Source organism: Rhipicephalus microplus, chromosome 1, assembly GCF_043290135.1.
Source record: "Rhipicephalus microplus isolate Deutch F79 chromosome 1, USDA_Rmic, whole genome shotgun sequence".
In the NCBI taxonomy this organism is placed as follows: domain Eukaryota; kingdom Metazoa; phylum Arthropoda; class Arachnida; order Ixodida; family Ixodidae; genus Rhipicephalus; species Rhipicephalus microplus.
The window spans coordinates 221,256,606-221,275,592 of NC_134700.1; the positions used below are offsets into that span (position 1 = coordinate 221,256,606).

Genomic DNA, 18,987 nt, shown 5'->3' on the forward strand with positions numbered 1-18,987 from the left:
CCGTAGTGGAGGGCTCCGGAAATTTTGACCACCAGGGGTTCTTTAACGTGCACCCAAATCTGTGTACGTTAATTTATACGTCACGACTCAAAGCCGGAATAAGAGAAGTTATAACGGAAAGGAACGCTTATAAAAAAAGAGTAGAAAATAATTACTGAGGGAATTCCCGTTCATGGTCCAATTACAATGGCATAAGATTGGCTTTTGATGCGCCTCCTCGGTAGCCACGACCAAGCTGAGACCGCATAGTAATAAGCTGGAACGCTGCAAGTGTCGCTCGTTTTCCACGCCACTCGCACTGGACTGCTTTTAGTGGAGCACGCGCTTAGCGAGCGCTATCCATTCGCAGGTGCAGCTCCGGCAGCCGCCAAAACCCGAAACGGGCGTTTGCTGCTGCTATAAAAAAAAAAATAAAAAAAATCACCGTGCATTACGGTCAACTTCGCCTGCGAATAATTGTGTGCGCTGAGGGGCTTTATCGGTGGCGGATCCGTGGTGCCAGCGTATAGTTTAACTCGCCGAAAAAGCGCGGCTTCATCCACGCGAAACCTGGCCGCTGCGCGGATTTCGCGCGCCGCGCTTCGATTGACCAGAGAGGAGGAAGACGAAGGGCCCGAGAAGAGAGGAGAGGGATAGCGGTGTGGGAGAGAGGGCCCCTCGGCGCGGCGGCTGGCGAAGCGGGCTTGACGGCACTGCAGCAAGCCGCGGGTTCTGTCAAAGATGGCGGAGGGCGATGCGTCGGTCGGCGGAAATGCGGACCTGGGTGAGATCGACCTCACGTGGATGGACAAGCTGCGGAAGATGGTCTCCAGTGACGCCGAATGGGAGGCTATCATCCTGAAGAAGATGGAGGAGAAGAGAAACAGAGGTGACGTCCGATTAATTTTTTTTCACGTAGCGCACGGGCCGCGTTGGACTCGGGGCTCTCGTCTGCAGTTTGCGCGTACTGCGGTGTGGCGCGTAGGGGGAAGGATGAGTTGTGTGGAGCGAGGCTGGATAGGCGCAGCTTTACTATTTTGTATTTTTTCTGAAGCGACCACGTTTCCGCGTAAGCTGCTCGCGAGAAAGATATAGCATGCCCCGAAAGGGCGTGCACTGTGGTGTTGGTAAAAACGGGAGCGCATGACGGTGAACGAGAGAGCAAGCGAAAGCAAAGCAAAAACGAGTCGCCACTCCCCCACTTGTCACCTGCGACGACTAGACGTAGACCGCGATCGAAAGCGGAGCGAGAAAGATTTGTCGCGCAATTCCTTTCTCTCGTGACCGCTGTCTCCTTTAATAGACGCCTGATTAATGCCCCGTAGCGCCATGCTAGATATGATACCGTCGCTCTGTGCTGTAAGCGCGATTGTGTCGTCCCAGTCTTGCTACTGAAGCGAGCATTTTTTAACGCGGTACATTGGCTCGTTTTATCCGCATTGCGCGAAGCTGGGATAACCTTAAACAATATGCCTGCAATCTATGCTTCGTTTTGTCGGCGCGTACGACTTATCACGCGTTTAGGATTTCGTGGCAAGTTTGACAGATAATATTCTTTTCAGCAGGCACTGCAGTGCAAAATCATAACATAGGTATGGCAATGGTGGCTGCGGCTACGCCAGTGCGTACCTAATCAAGCGCATTTGTTTGCAGCTACTACTGCTATCGAAAATCGTATCAACTGAATTTTTTTGAAGAAGGGGGGGGGGGATTGTCTCGATAATTTCTCTTTGTTCATAACGCTAAACGTTTTTACATCGGGTGAAGCCGGACACCAAACCACGCCATTCTACCAGCCGACCTTGGAACGCGCAATTTTACGGATGCCATGGTTCTGCCCGATAATGGAGTTCCCCGAAATACGCCGAAATTCCGCTGCGTCATTCGTCCACGAGTGTGAATGTCACCGACTCTGTGGTTCTGAGAAAGAAGAAAAAAGGGATTGTGGAGAGCTTCGCCACGTATAAATTATTCTGCAAGACATCGTGAATACCCGAAAGCGTCGCAAATAGTATCGCTTCCTTTGTGATAAGCAATTTGCCTCGCGTATCCTATCGCTGAACTGCGATGGGTGCATCACTCTGAACCTGTTAATGAAAGCGTTCAAAGTGTGCAGTCATGACTGGCCTACATTTCTTCTCGGCGGCTTGGTTCGCAGCAGCGCTTTTCTACAAGCCACCGCCCTCCGAGGAACGCGTGTCTTTCCTCGGCGTTTGTTAGTGGCCCACCGTGCGCAGAATGCATAAAACGGCGCAACGCGCGCACCTCTAGGCGGTGGTGGTAAAAAACATTTATTTCAGAAAAAGTTTACTAGAGAGTGCCGACGTGCAACTCGTAATCTGGTCGTTTGTCATTCGTACACGAACGTCGACGAAACTCGCCGTCGTGCCGATTCAAGGCGCGCCACATAGTTTCCCGAATAATGTTGATGCGTCAAGTCGTGGAATTTTGCGGCTCGGCGCAATGCATAGCACCATGCGGCTGCTCGATATATCGCCACATATTCATGTCTCTTTCTGTTTCATTCTTTGATCTATTCCTTGATCCTTCATTGGGAGATGTACAGCACGCTGGAGCAGGCGGAGAATACTGTATAAACTCACCGATTTCGGTGACTTCGCTGCAAGCGAAAAACTATGTACAGAAATGCGGCCCTCGACAGTGCGCTGGTGACACAAGCAATTGTACGCGCCGTTTTCCAGTAATTGATATTCTTTTTCGATGTTGGGCTTGTCGGTGACCAGCCGTTCCCATAATCTGGCAATCTGATCCGTTATCAAGGTCGCTTGTCACTTGATTGATTGATTGATTGATTGATTGACATGCGGGGTTTAACTTCCAAAAACCACCGTATGATAATGAGATACGGCGTAGTGGAGGGCTCCGAAAATTTCGACCACCTGGGGTTCTTTGATCACCATCATCATCAGCCTGACTACGTCCACTGCAGGACAAAGGCCTCTCCCATGTTCCGCCAGTAAACCCGGTCCTGTGCTTGCTGCTGTCAATTTATACCCGCAAACTTCTTAATCTCATCTGCCCACCTAACCTTCTGTCTCCCCCTAACCCGCTTGCCTTCTCTGGGAATCCAGTTAGTTACCCTGAACGACCAGCGGTTATCCTGTCTACGCGCTACATGCCCGGCCCATGCCCATTTCTTCTTCTTGATTTCAGCTATGATATCCTTAACCCCCGTTTGTTCCCTAATCCACTCTGATCTCTTCTTGTCTCTTAAGGTTACGCCTACCATTTTTCTTTCCATTGCTCGCTGCGTCGTCCTCAATTTAAGCTGAACCCTCTTTGCAAGTCTCCAGGTTTCTGCTCCGTAGCTAAGTACCGGCAAGATACAGCTGTTATATACCTTCCTCTTGAGGGATAGTGGCAATCTACCTGTCATAATTTGAGATTGCTTGCCAAATGTGCTCCACCCCATTCTTATTCTTCTAGTTACTTCAATCTCGTGGTTCGGCTCCGCTGTTCTTTAAAGTGCACCGAAATCTGAGCACACGGACCCACAACATTTCCGCCTCCATCGGAAATGCACCCGCCACAGCCGGGATTCGATCCCGCGACCCGCGAGTCAGCAGCCGAGTACTTTAGCCAGTAAAGCACCGCGGCGGGTTCGCTTGTCACTTCCCATTGCCGAATTTCATTATTACCTCGATTATTAATGCATTGTCGTCGTTGTTGCCTGCAGAAACTGAAGTGTCTCGCTGCTTAGCGCGTGGATGCAGGTCCGGTTCCCGGCATGAAGGAGCGATGCAGTAAGGAAGGTACACCACTCGATAGAAAGAATGAAAAGTATGCGTCAACCACGCGCACGCTTGTCGTCACCGCGCCATGGTGGTTACGGGGCCCGACTGCTGATCCGAAGGCCACAGTATCACACCCCGGCCGCTTTCAATGGAGGCGAATGTTCCTTTGTCTACTTGCGCACTTTAAAGAACATCAGCTGGTCGAAATCTCCGTGGAGCTCCACAGTGGCGTCATTCATAATCATATCGTAGTTTTCGGACGTTAAACCCCAGCCGTTATCGTCAGTCGCTATCCGTATATAGGCGTACTCAGGGTTCCCGTTTAGGAGAGGGGGTGGCGGGAAAGCGAAGCTTCATCGCAGCGCCCTCTGCCTATTATGTCAATGTATATAAGGCTGACCTTGCATCCCCCTCGCCTAGTCGCAGTGCCCCTCCACCCTGTTATGTCATTGTACGGGGCGGCCTTTACGCACACTTATGTAACTAAACAGAAGGGGGGGGGGGCTCCCCCCTGCCCTGTCGTGTGCTCGCCAATGTCATTATGGCTTGACTCCATTTTCCCAATGGCGCAAGCGCTCCTGAGTTTTTTCTCTCTTTTTTATTGCTATTGAAATCAACTAGCAAATATTATTTATTTATTTATTTATTTATTTATTTATTTATTTATTTATTTATTTATTTATTTATTTGTACCCTCAAGGCCTACAGGCATTTCAGAGGGGAGTGGGTTACAAGGTTATACAAAAAAACTAAAAAGCAGCAACAAAAGTAGTAAGCAGATAAGTACAAACATACATGAACCCTAATCATACAATGTTAGCTAGTGCTGCACGAAACTGATGGTTGTCTTCGATTGCGGCGGTCAGTCCGGGAAGGCGGTTCCAATCTTGCGACGTCCGAGGAATAAATGACTGAAAGAAGGCATTGGTGTTGCATGGTATTTTTCCTACTTTGTGTCGGTGATCCATACGAGAAGAAATATGTGAAGGAGGAGTAATTAACTCACTGAATAGGGGCGAACTATGGTAGTAAATTTTGTGAAAGAGACAGAGAGGGAACAAAACGTTTATTTGATGTTCTGCGCAAGAAAATCGGTGAATGGTATCCTGTATACAGGGCAGAGGATTGATTGATAGAGTGAGTAGCCGAATTTCCAGAACAGTAACAGTATATAGTCGTAATCGCGCTGTTACAAATGTTCGCTGTCGCTGATGGAATCGATTCTAGTGTAATTCGAACATGCACGGAAAATAATACCAAAACGCAAAGTGGCACAGAAAGAAGACCATAGAGCTGCAGCCATGCTTCAAAGATAATTTTTCCCGAGGACTGTTCTCTGTCACGCAACGCAATCAGTTGGTCGCTGCAACGCTTGCACTCTCCGTCTGGTGATTATCGGGCGACGCCGCTGGTTTCGGTTTACCGGCGAAGACGTCCTGTACGAGATAAACGCGTGCTGTCGCAGGGCTGGCTGGCATCTCGGAGCTCGTGTACAGTCTGATATTGCTTGAGACTCGTGCTTTCCGAACGTGAGAAATAACAAAACGTTTATTTGATGTTCTGCGCAATAAAATCGGTGAATGGTATCCTGTAGGCGCTGCGTTTGAGTGCTTAGAGCGTGCAACGGAGGCGAGCGAGCGCATCAAGTCTCGTCACACGTGAGACATGAGCTCTATCTGGCGGTTTACCTTGAAAACGAAGCCGCAGCGCGCTGCGTGCGCGCCTGTCTCTGAGGTGATAAGGTGTAGAACGCAAGGCGACGGGTAGGTGCCACCACCGTGTCGTCTTAGCAAAGCGTTGGAAACACTTGCCTTTTCGTGCAAGCATTGCATGGCCAGCGCAGCGTGATAAACGCTACGGTCCTGAGAATCACTTGTGTGTGCCCTTTCTATAGTAAAAAAAAAATGCACACACACAATATTGACGTATTGTTATGGTGCCTCAGATGTGCGCAATAATTGTTTTTTAATTGACAATCGCACAAGTATGAACGCTGAACCTTGAGCAATATTGGTGGGTGCTGCGGATGGGGTCAGCAGTTTGGAGTATCGCGTTCTGTAGTATCATTTGGTTAATTTGGTGCCGTTTCACCTCAAGTCTATTTCAACTCAACTCAATGTTTGTCCACGTACTACACACACGGGGTACGTTCATGGTCATCTTTTTACAACAGGAACACGGCTTAGTTTTCGAGCCAGTATAACCGTGGATCACTGAAGCGTTTCTTCAACATGGCTGTTTGATCTATATATCCCACCTCAATGAGGTTACCTATTTAAGAATTCGAATGAACATGTTCAAACATTAATATGCAGGACATCGTGCTTAGCTTTTACGAGTCTGACTGCTATAGTCCGTTTTCCGCAGCACTGAACCGACCGTGCACGCGCACATGTGGTCGAAGGCTCATCGCTACTAACCCGTTCCAGAAAAAAATTGGTAGTCTGCATACTCACTGATTGGAGCCCTAAAATTCAGGGTTAAACAATGCTCGTACTTTCGCTTCCAGCGTCTACAGTTCGCGTTATATCGGCGAAATTTTTACTCGAACACTTCCATCAGAGCCAACTTTACCTTTAGCGGCCAGATTTGCAGTGACACGAAGCGGTCATTACGAGCCATTGTTCGTAGCAATCGGTATACTACAAAACAAAATGTAGCATTTCAATGTCCGAGTACTAACCGGCTGAAAACCAAGGAAATAAGCGTCAATTAGGGGCCGAATGAAGCGGCCAATTTGAGGCCACTCACCAACTTCGACGCATTGCAGAAGTGCGGTGGCATGGTCACGGTGAAGTCTTATTCCCCTATACACACTTAACAAGCAAACCCCTGGTAACCACTGGTAAACACTGCCGGTTGCAGTGAATCTGGGTAGACGCGAAGCCACGCTGCAATGGCGGCCGTTCGAAAACTACCAACCATACCAAGGTGGTGTTGCAACACCCCGAAATTTTTTGAGTGCTGCATATTCCTCTCCTTCTGATCCTTCTCTCCACTCGTACTTCTAAGCAGTTCTTGCAATGAAAAATATTTGGCACTGTTTGAGCGTAGGCTCTCGCTTTTTTTTCCTATTGCGACAGTAAAAATTTCGGGCCACGCCACTGCTAAGAACATTTTACAGCGCGCATGTGATGTATACTTGCAGCGTGCTGCCACGACTGCTTTGTCATCTTGACGGGCTGTAAATGATGAGGCAATGGTGTGGCCATCGCTACTCATATCAGCGCGACCGATCGTATACGAAACAGGAACCGTCATGCACCAAGCGCGTGCATACAGCGAAAAGCGTGCTCTTCAATGCCTTGATTGAAATGACGCCTATAGGTTTCGCTCAGTTTATGCCCAAGAATGTATTGGGTAGCGCGATCGAATACACAGTGCGAGATGGTTGACTTGTCAAATTATTGAAGCAGCGGCAGTTAAAAACGTAAAAAGGTGAGGGGCTATTTTAAATATTTGTTACGCACCCTTCGTGGTAGTTTTGCGTCTGTAGGGCCTTGCGCTACCAAGCGCCAGGGTGTGGGTTCAATTACGGGCAAGGGTGACTGAAATTCGATGAGGGTGAGATTTTGAAACGTCAGTTCGCTTATAGAGGGACGTGCACTCTCTCCTTAACGCGCACCTCAATTAGAAATGATCCGGAGGCCCACAATATGGCGTATGTTTGTGCTATAGCTGAACTTCACGATACAGTTCAAAGCACGACGTGTTGGAACAAATTTTTTTGTCGGCATATCCTCCAACGTATTTATTAGTGTTCGTTGTGATCCGCGCCTTCATCGTTCGAAGTTTCCGCGGCTGTTTCGCGTGCGTTGACCTTCAGCCCAGTAGGATCTACATCGTCATTTAGAGCGATTGGTGGTATAACGGGCAAATAACTTTGATTTTAACTATATATATATGAATAAGAACGAGCTCGCCCCTTTGGTCAATCGTCGGGTGGCATTCTTCATGGGTAACGTACACGGACTGTGGCGGACTGAATGACGCATCAAATTGCATCACTGTGATGCAGTGACCTTTGCGAGTCTCCCTTTCGGGATCGTGCATTGGCGTGAAAGCTGCGTGGGTGGCAGTGTTCGTCCTGGTCAACACAATATAAACATGGGTAGTTAGTTATTCCCTCTAAGTGTGAATCAAATATAAAAGATTCAGGAACTCTTGCCCTGTTGGGAAAATGGAAGCAAGCGAGAATTGGCGTGGGCATGCCTGACATGCCTACGCGTTTTTTCTTTCTTTCTTCCGTTCTTTCGTTCTCTCTTTCTTCCTTCCTTTCTTTATTTCTTTCTTTTCCTTCCAATATTTCTTCCTTTCTATCGCAATGCGCAATGCTGTCCTGTTTTCATGTCCCATTCCGCAAAATGGACATCCATCTACTTGCTTAGAAGTACAAACGTTCTCTTTCGATGAGCGACAACGACGCGTTCGTATCTACAGGCAGAACTGTGGCAACGTGAAGTGGCAAGCCACCTCGATAAAGGATAGACTATGCCACATCAGAAACGGCTCATCGCCGAGATTCCACGGTAGAGAGAGGACACCGATACCCTCGTTAGAAAAATCATCAGGAGCGCCCTCGGGCTGCCCGTTAGAACACACACCGAAGACCTCCCCCGGCTAGGCAAACACGACACCATGGAGGAGATTGCCGAGGCTCAGTAACGGGCCCAGGTAACTCGGCTCACCACTAAGCCGGCTGGTAGGTAGATTATAGAGGAGATCGAACTTACCGCATGTGGCTGAACAAGTGGCCATTGCTCTAGCCGTGCAAGATGCTCACGACTAGAAAGCGGCCGTCAGGCCTTTCCATGAAGGCCGGGTAGACCGGCAGGTTGTTAAAATACTGAAAAGCGCCAAAGACTGGCAGCTCCACGAACCCAATTTTTTGGTTCCCTGCCAACGTCGGGGCGATCGAGGAGGCTGCGCGTGGCTTTACCGACCACACAACCCTCGGATGGGACTTTCCTCCGGGACACAGGTATTCTCCTAGCGGGCAAAATGAAATGACTAATTATTTTACTTAAAGAGAATGGTCTTACCGCTGCTTCATTCTAAGCTAAGCAGGGCGCAGGTGGTTGCACTCAGACTCCTACAAACTATAGCTCCTATACCCAAATCTGGCGTGCTTTAACAAGACATTGCATTTACCCGAATAGCTCTTGCGCAGCCTGCGGCGAGGCTTTGTCTCATGTGCTACGAGTGCGGGTCATTTGGCTCGAAGTGCACCAAGGAATGATGGGACACACTCCTGCGATACCCTGTCTATGAAGACCAAATCTCGGCTGTCTGCAGCGTGCCTGTGGTCGAGCCGGCATGCAAGCTACAACTGTCTGTCCCGTCGAGGTATTATAGCCAGATGACCGTTTTCTCGCGTTTTTCTTGGCCTAATAAATGTCTGTTCACCCACTCCAGCGTTTAAGGGACGGAATTCTGTGCGCTATAGCTAGTGCCCGGTTTTTTCCAGTATATATATGACACCACCACCAAAACTTGATAGTTATAAAAGCATAATGGGACACCATAACTATGCACCACAGCGTGAATTCCTATATAACATAGTTCAGCCACTTGTTATCGCCCGTGTACATGTCCCATAAGTCCGATTTCCATGTATCCGGAAGATGTTGCTGTCACGAGAACCAGCAGATAACAGACTCGTGATTAGTAGTATAGGGCTATAACACGCATCAGCGCCGGAGAGCGCATGCGCAAATGCAACGACGATTCGTCGACGTGCCTCGCATTCACTAAACAATGAAACTTCGCCGATGTGGGTCACAGGCAGAGCGCAACGTTTCTCACATCTGGGCAATACGCGTGAGAAATGGGACACGGAAGGCGCCTCAGATGAGAAAAAAAAAACAACTGTTTTTCGAGTGATTCAGGAAGTCAATTAAAAAAGGTCGACGTAAGGCGGTCGAGTTGACCATGCAAAAGGTGGGCTACTTGGGCTGGTTGATATCGCATTCTAAAAGGAATATACTTTCGTTGTGCTAGGTGACGTTTCAGAATAGAAGTCAGATAGGACAAAGTGCAGTCATATACCTAGAAGAGAAGTCAGATAGATGTGCTCTCTGTTATATCTGACTTCTTTTCTGAGACATTTTGCGCACAAAGGAAGTGTATTCCTTTTAGAAGCTTGTTTTGAGGTAATAATAGCGAAAGTTGGGCTAGTTGGTGGTTCATGTTTGGGATGTAAAAACAGCGCAAAAATATAGACAAGGACACAAGAATAGGCGACACAGCGCTGACTGGGATAGGGAGAAGAGCCCGATGCAAAAGAAATAAATTGCAATAATAGCGAAAGTTGGGCTACTTGGTGGTTCATGCTTGGGATGTAAAAACAGCGTAAAAATATAGACAAGGACATAAGAAGAGACGACACCGCGCTCATCGGGATAGAGAGAAGAGCCCGATATTTTGAGGCATGCGCTAAGAGCCTATATTGCTGTAGAACTCATTAATCCAATACGTAAATTAACAATATGTAGTGTGCCTATTCGTCTTGCTCGGAGAAAGTAAAGAAACACGGTATACGGTGCGCAGAAGTCAGTCAATGAAAACTCGTCCAGCTACAAAGGCATGGAGGTTTCCCTTCCCATATCATTGGACAAATGCGGCCGGCACTTTCAATTCCGAATGAAAAGAATTATTTGGCAAAATTTACATGATTCAAGCCACATTTTCTGTGTGTAAAGAATAAGCTTGCAGCTCCTCCGGTATATATGCTGTCATCGCTTTAAACGACAAAGATTCCAGCTATAGTTGATGTAGATTCATATTGCAAGAAGGTATACCATAAGACATGCAAACACTGGCAAACCCTCCCCCAGAAAAAAATATTTTTTGCATGTATATACTACACGCACGTGTATAAGCATACGCACGTACAAACGTAAAGTGCACATGCGGTTGAACTGTTCTATTCCCCCCCTCCCCCCTCGAAAACAAAATGATCTGGCTACGCTATACTGCCCTATTTGTACACATCCCTCTAGTTCGTGATTGTCTGCTTCGTTAATGCTGTAATAGAATGTCACCGCGTCATTTGCTCATGGTTTACGTCAGCGTCCTCTGCTATAAAGGGGAAAAAAAAGTCAAATCGCAAGTCGGGGTGTTCGTTAGGGCATCGTTCTAATCTAACTTTGGCTTAACGTTATGAATGCCGCAGATATCATAAGTGAAAAATAAGCGCAAAATTATTCTTTTGACGCATTTTCTGTCATATCCATTTAATCAACGCGAAACGCTGCGCCGTTGTGCAGATATCGATTTCCGCTTGCAAACCGATTTACCCTTTGTCTATCCTGTTGCGTGCGGACAATGCGCAGGCTCGGCAATAATTGATGCGAGATACGACCCGCGGAAAGGAACACAGACAAATCGATAGATGGCGTTAGTAACCGTTATTTCTAATGTACTATATCAAATTCTACAGCCATAGCGTAGCCTTGTATACTGTTACATCTCCACTTGTGTACGCGGCAAAACAAGCTTGCTGTGAACAATTTTCCATGGCGTAACGAATTCTACATGACACGCACATGCAAGAGGCTAATTATTTCGTGTCTCAGCTAGACGATGCAGTTTGGTTTTAAATTACCATGGATAACGTCGTGGGGCTGTGAACTTATAGCGTGTAAGACCAGGTGGACTGGAGGCTCGCTTACAATATGTAAAAGTGTATCGTATCGAAGCTCCAATCTAAACAATTCACGCGATTAAGCGACAGCACTTGTGAAGCATTGTTTTGCATGGATACCTCGCGGAACATGATGCACCGCTGTCACATTCATGTCAACGTAGGGGTAGAAGATGGCATGTCGAATGCCCGAAGGATGTCCTAACCTTATCGCCATCAGCCTGACTGCAGCGCCCACTGCAGGGCAAAGGCCTCTACCATGTTTCGTCACTTAGTTGTGTGCTTGCTGCGGCCAGGTTATCACCGCGTTTTTTGCCTTGCGGCAATGGAGGAAACAGCAGTTTTTAGCAAATAATATTTTCTCCGATATCTGGTTTATTGTGACGACAGAAAAAACTTAAACGACCCTCAAGTGTGCACCTATTGTTCACCTAGAATATTCTGGAGAAACTTGTCATATACGACTAGTTTTATATTTTTAGAACTAAAATGTGATTTGGTAGACCACGCAGTTGGAATGACTGGCCAACGCATCCTTTATTTGCAGCAACAAGAGCTTAATTTGGGCAAGTTGGTTCATCGTAGTTGTATGGTAGTAACGGCGCGACAACCGTAGGAAGAGACAAATAGGACAGGAAAGAGCGCTCTCTCCTGTCCATTTTGTCTCTTCCTACATTTATCGCGCTGTTACTACAATACAACCACTCTTTTATTTCATTCAATGTCAGTGCAAACACGCACTTCTCAATGGGAGCCGTCGGTCTGCCTTTTTTTTTTTTTTCATGGAGTGTTCGTGATGCAACGCTGCATGAGGTGTATAGCGCTGCCATACTTGCGTCCACGTGCTTTTGAGCACTTTCCCCGGAAATGCGATCAACGATTGTCCCTCTTCAGTATCATACGTCTGTCAGATTTGTTCCTTTTGGCTCCTTCTTTGTGGCTAGAAGCAATTCCGCCGCCACCTCACAGCGCTAGTTATGCAGCGGAGCGCGTCCCCATTGGCTGCCCGCATAGCGCTATGAACGGCGACAAGCTATCTTAAAACACCGTATCACTTACAGAGCTAGCGTCACCGCCATCATTGTGATCACGAGGAATGCAAGACGCCGCCCCACGGATCTGTACACAACTGAACACACACAAAAAAAATACTTTGTAATTCCCGTCGTGAGGCACTTCATGAGGGGCTCTCTTTCCCATGACCGCAAAGCACACGCGAAGGCTAGGCGATAAGCGAGAGCGGGAAATGGCTATAGAGGACAGGTTGGTGAATGGCTGGATTGGAATGGCTGGATTGGGCGCATCTGACTGGCGTTGATAAAATAGAGGAAGCGTTGGACTGGCCTGCAAACAGTGTTTGAAACACTGCACCAAGTCATGGACAAAAGGTGTAGTGTTTTTTTCACCCGAAGTGGGTCACGTCTGTTTACAACACAAATATTTTGTTGCTCTTGAAACTGCTCGAACACATCAGACTTTGTCATATCCGTAGCGTTGCGCAGCTAAGCTATATTTCATCGCTGCGAAAACGTTGAACCATTCATCTGAACTTTGTTGTTCTGCAGGTTATGCAGCACGATGTACAATAGCTTGCCCGACATGGGCGCTCGCGAACACGTGCAACTTCGAACTGTGTGCAGTGGCAGATCTCCTTAAGTACTTTTAACGCTTTAATGTTTTGGATGGTGAAAAACCTTCATTCAAACTCCTGTCATATGCTGGTTTTAGTGTTACTTCTGCCATGTGAGAGCCTTCAGGCACATTCAAGTTGTGAACTGTATGTGTGTATTCAAGTTGTGTGTATGTATAGTGCAGCTTTTCGCCTGAAAGGCTCTCGACAATATCTTTCAAAAATAAAAAAAAAAACATTTCTGACCTGACCTTCTTGCGAATGAATATTTACCGAAATATACACCTGTTTTTCGCAAGTATAGCCCAACTCTGGACTGCGTGGTTTCTCTTTCGGTACACGATTCTCCGTCGAAATTGACTGTTTTTACAATCTCTTCATTTGCGTGCATTCGTTCGCTTACTTAATGGGCATTGAGGCGACCTCATTGAGGATGACGCATCCTGCCAACGCAGGTTCCTCTTTTATGGAAGGTCACCTACATCCAGCCGTGTTTGATCTTTCATCAGTGCTGCCGTTTCGGTACCATTAAGTTGGTGTTTAAGGAGTCATTGGATTCTTTGAAACTTTCTTGGTTAGTGTCCACTACGTGTCACTGCAACAAATAAGTATAGAAATGGTACAAAAGCTCGCACGGCCCCTTATACAGCTATAAATGTAGGCCCTTAATTATAGATGTAGACCCTTAATTATAGATGTAGACCCTAATTACTCACGCCCACGCTGGGGGATTTTTGATCAGAATTATTTATTACATATATTCATCAGAATTTAATCAAAATAAAAGATTGGCTTAAAAGTGTTGGAAGGTGAACTAAATTTTTTTCTCAATTCATTTTTCTGACCCCCCCCCCCCCCAAGCCTGAGTTCCTGCTCCCAACGAGGCGTTGCAGTGCCTTCTGTTTTGGCTAATTAACCATTGACCAAGCAACGATGTCATGTGATGACGTTAGGTTACGTGACGTCATCACGAAGTTGCGAATTGCGTCGCATGTGCGGCCACGTGGCGCCATCATCGCATGATGATGACCTTTTGCGTCACTCGTACTGACGCCAACGGTCACTTTCGGAGTTTGATGAGGCACCTAAGGCCTTAAAAATTACTTGACTAAATTCGCTTTAGCGATATTAGAGAGTTTTAGTACTGCGGAACGGTGCTACGTACGCATCACGCAAGCGCCTTGCGTTACGTGGCGTCGTTTGCCACTAATCGGCTTTTAGTACGCCGTAGTACCCGCGTACGTAAAGAGCGTGAAGCGTGTTGCGTCATCTGGTAGAACAAAATCGAAGCACGTGTTGTTGACAGCCAATGTGAGCCAATCCAAATGTTATAGCCAGATTATGGCCATATTTTAAGCCACAGAGCTGGTCGGTGCCTGCCTTCTACAGTACACTGTACTGCCTTCGATGCCGCCATTTTGCAAAACGAAGTCTCGCGCTGTCGCGAACTTAGAGAGCGGTGCGATCAGCTCATACGTACGCACGCACGCATCTCATGCGTGCGTACGTAACGCGATACGTGCGCGTTGCGGTCTGCGCATGCGCACTACGTAGAACGTGGCGTCCTTACGTAAGCAACGCCGCCACGTACGCAGCGTACGCAGTACTAAAACTCTCTACTGGCAAGCTATACCGCTCCTCACGTGCGGAACCACCGTGCCAGACGCGCTAGCTGTGTTCCCCTTTTTTACGCGCCAGGCGCGTGTATTTACGTAACTAAGGCCAGAGTGGCGAGCACGGGTGAGCGGCCTCCCGGAGTCCCCTCACCGGCAACGTGAAGCTGTGGGCCACGTGTCCGTGACATCAGCGCTCGCTGGCGGGCGTCTGCGTGGAGCACTAAATATAGCGTCGCGTGCCGGTCTTCTCTCTCTGTGCACAGACTCTTGACGCCCCGACTCAGCTCGAATTTAGGCGCGTCGACGTGTGGGTCGCTCTAATACCTGCGAACATCCACGAAAACTGCGCAGAAAAACACGAGACATTGTGTCGTTCTCTGCAAAGTCTCTGTGTGCGTTCGCTAGTATTATGGAAGCATTCGCCCCTCCGCGGTGGTCTAGTGGCTTAGGTACTCGGCTGCTGACCCGCAGGTCGCGGGATCGAATTTCGGCTGCGGCGGCTGCATTTCCGATGGAGGCGGAATTGTTCTGGGCCGTGTGCTCAGATTTGGGTGCACGTTAAAGAAACCCAGGTGGTCGAAATTTCCGGAGCCCTTCACTATGGCGTCTCTCATAGTCATGTGGTGGTTTTGGGACGTTAAACCCCACATATCAATGAATTATGGAAGCATTCACTCTGTACCAACTAGACCAACCAAGTGCGTTAAAGAGTGATTTAAACGTTACGAAAACCGTAAGCGACCAATAGCGTTAGCTTCAGGCAATTACGTCCGAAAACCAGGATATGCTTATAAGAAGCTGATTATAAGAGCATGTACAAGTGGGATAAACAATAGAAAGTGGTGGGATAGTTTTTTTTTTTTTTTAAGCACAAGACTATGCTGCATTTTCACAGCATAACCGACACAGTGAGGAGAAATATACGAGCACCACCTTTCAATTGGAGTGCTTCTTCGGGCAATTACGAATCCCGGGTTGGCGTGAGTGGCGTTAGAAAAGGGTTATAAGTTGTACGAATAAACATTATTCTACTCTTTATCGTCTGTAAATCTACTGTTCTTTTCGAAGGCGGGCGCGCTTCTCCGCACACTGTCTCTTATTGTGGCGAAGCCAGCTTTGGCTGACATTCGCAAAGTGCGCGCGGGCAGCTCGGGATGGAAACGCATCACACGCATACTTTTTGAAGTCCGTCACGAGTTTACCATGTGCACATAAAATAGCGACAAGGCTCCTGATTTGAAAGCCTTTCATATCGGAACACACGTTCGTTGCGCTTTGCCACTGCAAGAAGCCGCTTGTCGGGCGTACTACGCAGAGCCCTCGAGCGATGTAAGCGCGCCATAGCGCACACGGTAGTGCACATACGCCCGTTCGTATTCTGCGAATAGATATATGCTGTTAAATTGATGCGGCAGCATTGCAGTACAGAGGAGTTATCGGCCTTCGTGTGTGATGCCGGCTCAAAACTAGACACCGGCTGAGCGGTCCCCGAGCCAGTTAATCAGTGACGCGTGTAGACAGATCATGCTATCATGCCACTGCGCGACCTGCGTCCTCGCAAAGGTGTTCACATGACATATGCCCCGAAAAGGCTAAATACGTGTTGTACAGCAGGAGGAACGGGCCGGTCGTGGTAAGAGGCGGCGTAGCGGTGAAACGTAGATGCAGCACATTCGACCGGTGTGCGGCGGACGCGCTTTGTTCTTTTCTGCATTGTGATAGCCGAGTAGTATACGCGCAGGTAATGAGTGTCTTATTACGTGGACTGGTATTTCTATACGCACAGTGAAACTGAATTGATTAGTGGCACTGTGTGTCATATGACGATAATGTATTTCCTGTCTTAACGCGATATAGCGTTAAAGAGCTCGTTTCGCATGAATTCCGGTGTCGGCGCCGTTTGTTGTGAGCAAAAAAGAAAAAGCATCATCTTATGCGTGAGCGAAAAATATAGAACGATGTAAATAAAATAAATGTGACAAAAAATCTTGGAGCACATGCAGTGGGTACCGGACAAGGGTTGTCCAAGTCCAAGTGAAGATCAAACCTGGGTCATTTGCGTGGCAAGCAGATGTTCTACCAGACGGCCACGCCTCTGCTTGTGAATACAGTCAAAAGAACTTCCACTGCTTGAAAATTCGGTGAAAGTATCTTTCACGCTTCACAAACACACACGTCTTGTAAGTGATATACATGCTTCCCAATGCAACATGATATATTGCCGTGATAATGCGTGGTACAAGCGTCCATTGCCAATGGGTGTCAGAATATGCGATTATCATAATGGCTCCGTGTTTGAAAGCCGGTAACCCACTACCAAAGGCACACGCGCTACCGCGCCTATATTACCCACGTATAGTGAGTGCATAGCAAATTCGAAGGCTTTCCTGCACTAAGTGCTTCAAATACGCACTAGGAATAGGATGTCGCTATTGCGTTCAACTCCTAAAGGCGAAGCTTTAGGGTTCCCTAATTGTTTTTTTCATTATTCATATGTTTCATATATCGTTGCATATTATCTCCGCATACAAATCTGTGTACATTACTGCGCATAGTATATTCCAATGAACACGAAGTGCTTGATACTTGCATGTTTTACTTTTTTTTTTTGTATCGCCCCGCCGCAGTGGTCTAGTGGCTAAGGGTCTTTAGGGCCGTTCCACGCGCTTCCCGCACTGCCGCAACGCGCGTGCCGGGACCCCTGCCGCACGCAAGCGGGGGACAAATAAGCCAATTGGCGACGCTGCGGAGGGGGAAAGAGCGTCGCCAATTGGCTTATTTGTCTCCCGCTTGCGTGCGGCAGGGGTCCCAGCACGTGCGTTGCGGCTGTGCGGGAAGCGCGTGGAACGGCCCTAAGGTACTCGGCTGCTGACCCGCAGGTCGCGGGATCAAATCCCGGCTGCGGCGGCTGTATTTTCGATGGAGGCGAAAATGCTGTAGGCCCGTGTGCTCAGATTTGGGTGCTTGTTATAAAGAACCTCAGGTGGTCGAAATTTCCGGAGCCCTCCACTACGGCATCTGTCATAATCATACAGTGGTTTTTGGACGTTAAACATCGCATATCTATCAAATTTTCTTGTATCTTTCCTTATTATGTTGTTACACTTGTATATTAAACAACTTTAGCTTGTAAAAAAAATGAGCGCATACGCGCCTACACTGAGTGCACTATGGCTTGAATGTGCAACTGTTAAGGAATTGTATGCAGTTTAATTTCTCTTTGTTTCTGTTTCTGCCTTTTAATTATCTCATTTTATTTTGAGGTCAAGTGCCTTATCCTGTCATTTCGCTGCCGGTGGGTAGCTGAGGCTTTGTCAAGCTGTCGTTAGACATTTTTTCCGGCCACCTTTTTTACCGTAATTTATATTTTTTTGTGAAAACAAAGGTCTTTGATTGATTGATAATGTAGAGAGTTCTTACAACATCAGAGAGGCAGCAAACAGCACTCAATGTACGTGTTTTGTTACATTTTTGTTTACCACACACGGCCTACGCTCCCAGAGAGCCAATCAAGGTGTTTCGTAATACCATACATCATAATTATCTATCGAGAGAAAGGAGGTCCTACAAATATAATAGAAGATCATAAAATAATCGATTATTTTAGTGATATCAAAGTACACTACGCGAAGTGAACAATAAAAACTTAATTGTGTATTTCACTTGCACATTGCAGAGATGGGCATCGAGACACATGAGGAACAGCCATCGGTGCTGGCCTCAGTAGGTGGCCTCTTCAGCAAGATAAAGTCTTACATCCCGACACGCAAGGGAGGTGCTGACTTCACTTCCACATCTGGAATGCAAGGAGGGCCCAACACAGACAACCAGACTGCGCTTGACGGCAGCAGAGAAGTCATGGAATCCCAGTAGAACCAAGGGCCTGGGCACTAGCAGCTTACGAGGCCACATTCCACAAAGAACCCTCCTTCCAGCACCGTTTCTTTTTTCTTGCTCTTTGTGGTAACCAGTGACTGATAGTAGCCGCATGTTTTAGCATGTCGGCTGCTGACTCCGTGGCTGACACCGTACACCATCAATTATGCAGCGCAAATGGTGTGGTGGATAAGTGTACTGCTTGAACACGAAATTTGGCCAAAATAATTTTTTCCCTTCTTTTTCCCTCGTTTTGAACAGGCTCAGAGTCTTGTTTGCAGGTGCCATTTGCAGATGAGATTTGGCCACTACAGCTAACGAGAAATGATTAACGATATATTTTCTCCAGAAGTAGTTGTGCCAGTTGCACAAATGTGGCATTAGTCTTTCAAATAGGGCGACTATTCTTGTTTCCTGGTTTATTTTTTTTTTTGTAATGAAAGTCTTTTTTTTTTCGGTTACTTCCATGTGATTACAAACATTTAA

At 47.3% G+C, this 18,987-nt stretch overlaps 1 protein-coding gene across 1 annotated transcript; it reads left to right on the forward strand.

The window, feature by feature from the left end:
• The first annotated feature begins 663 nt into the window (after positions 1-663).
• LOC119159632 (uncharacterized) lies at positions 664-18,729 on the forward strand. The gene is made up of 2 exons (XM_037412447.2): positions 664-868; positions 18,302-18,729. Exons 1-2 carry the CDS (start codon positions 721-723, stop codon positions 18,496-18,498), a joined length of 345 nt encoding a protein of 114 aa, XP_037268344.1. The 5' UTR covers positions 664-720; the 3' UTR covers positions 18,499-18,729.
• The last annotated feature ends 258 nt before the right edge of the window (positions 18,730-18,987 follow it).

What these genes read in the sequence shown, in the direction of transcription:
- LOC119159632 (XM_037412447.2), top strand. Translation starts at nt 721, where the DNA reads ATGGCGGAGGGCGATGCGTCGGTCGGCGGAAATGCGGACCTGGGTGAG. An exon ending in GGAGGAGAAGAGAAACAGAG is followed by an intron (nt 869 to 18,301) that starts GTGACGTCCGAT and finishes TGCACATTGCAG; the next exon opens with AGATGGGCATCGAGACACAT.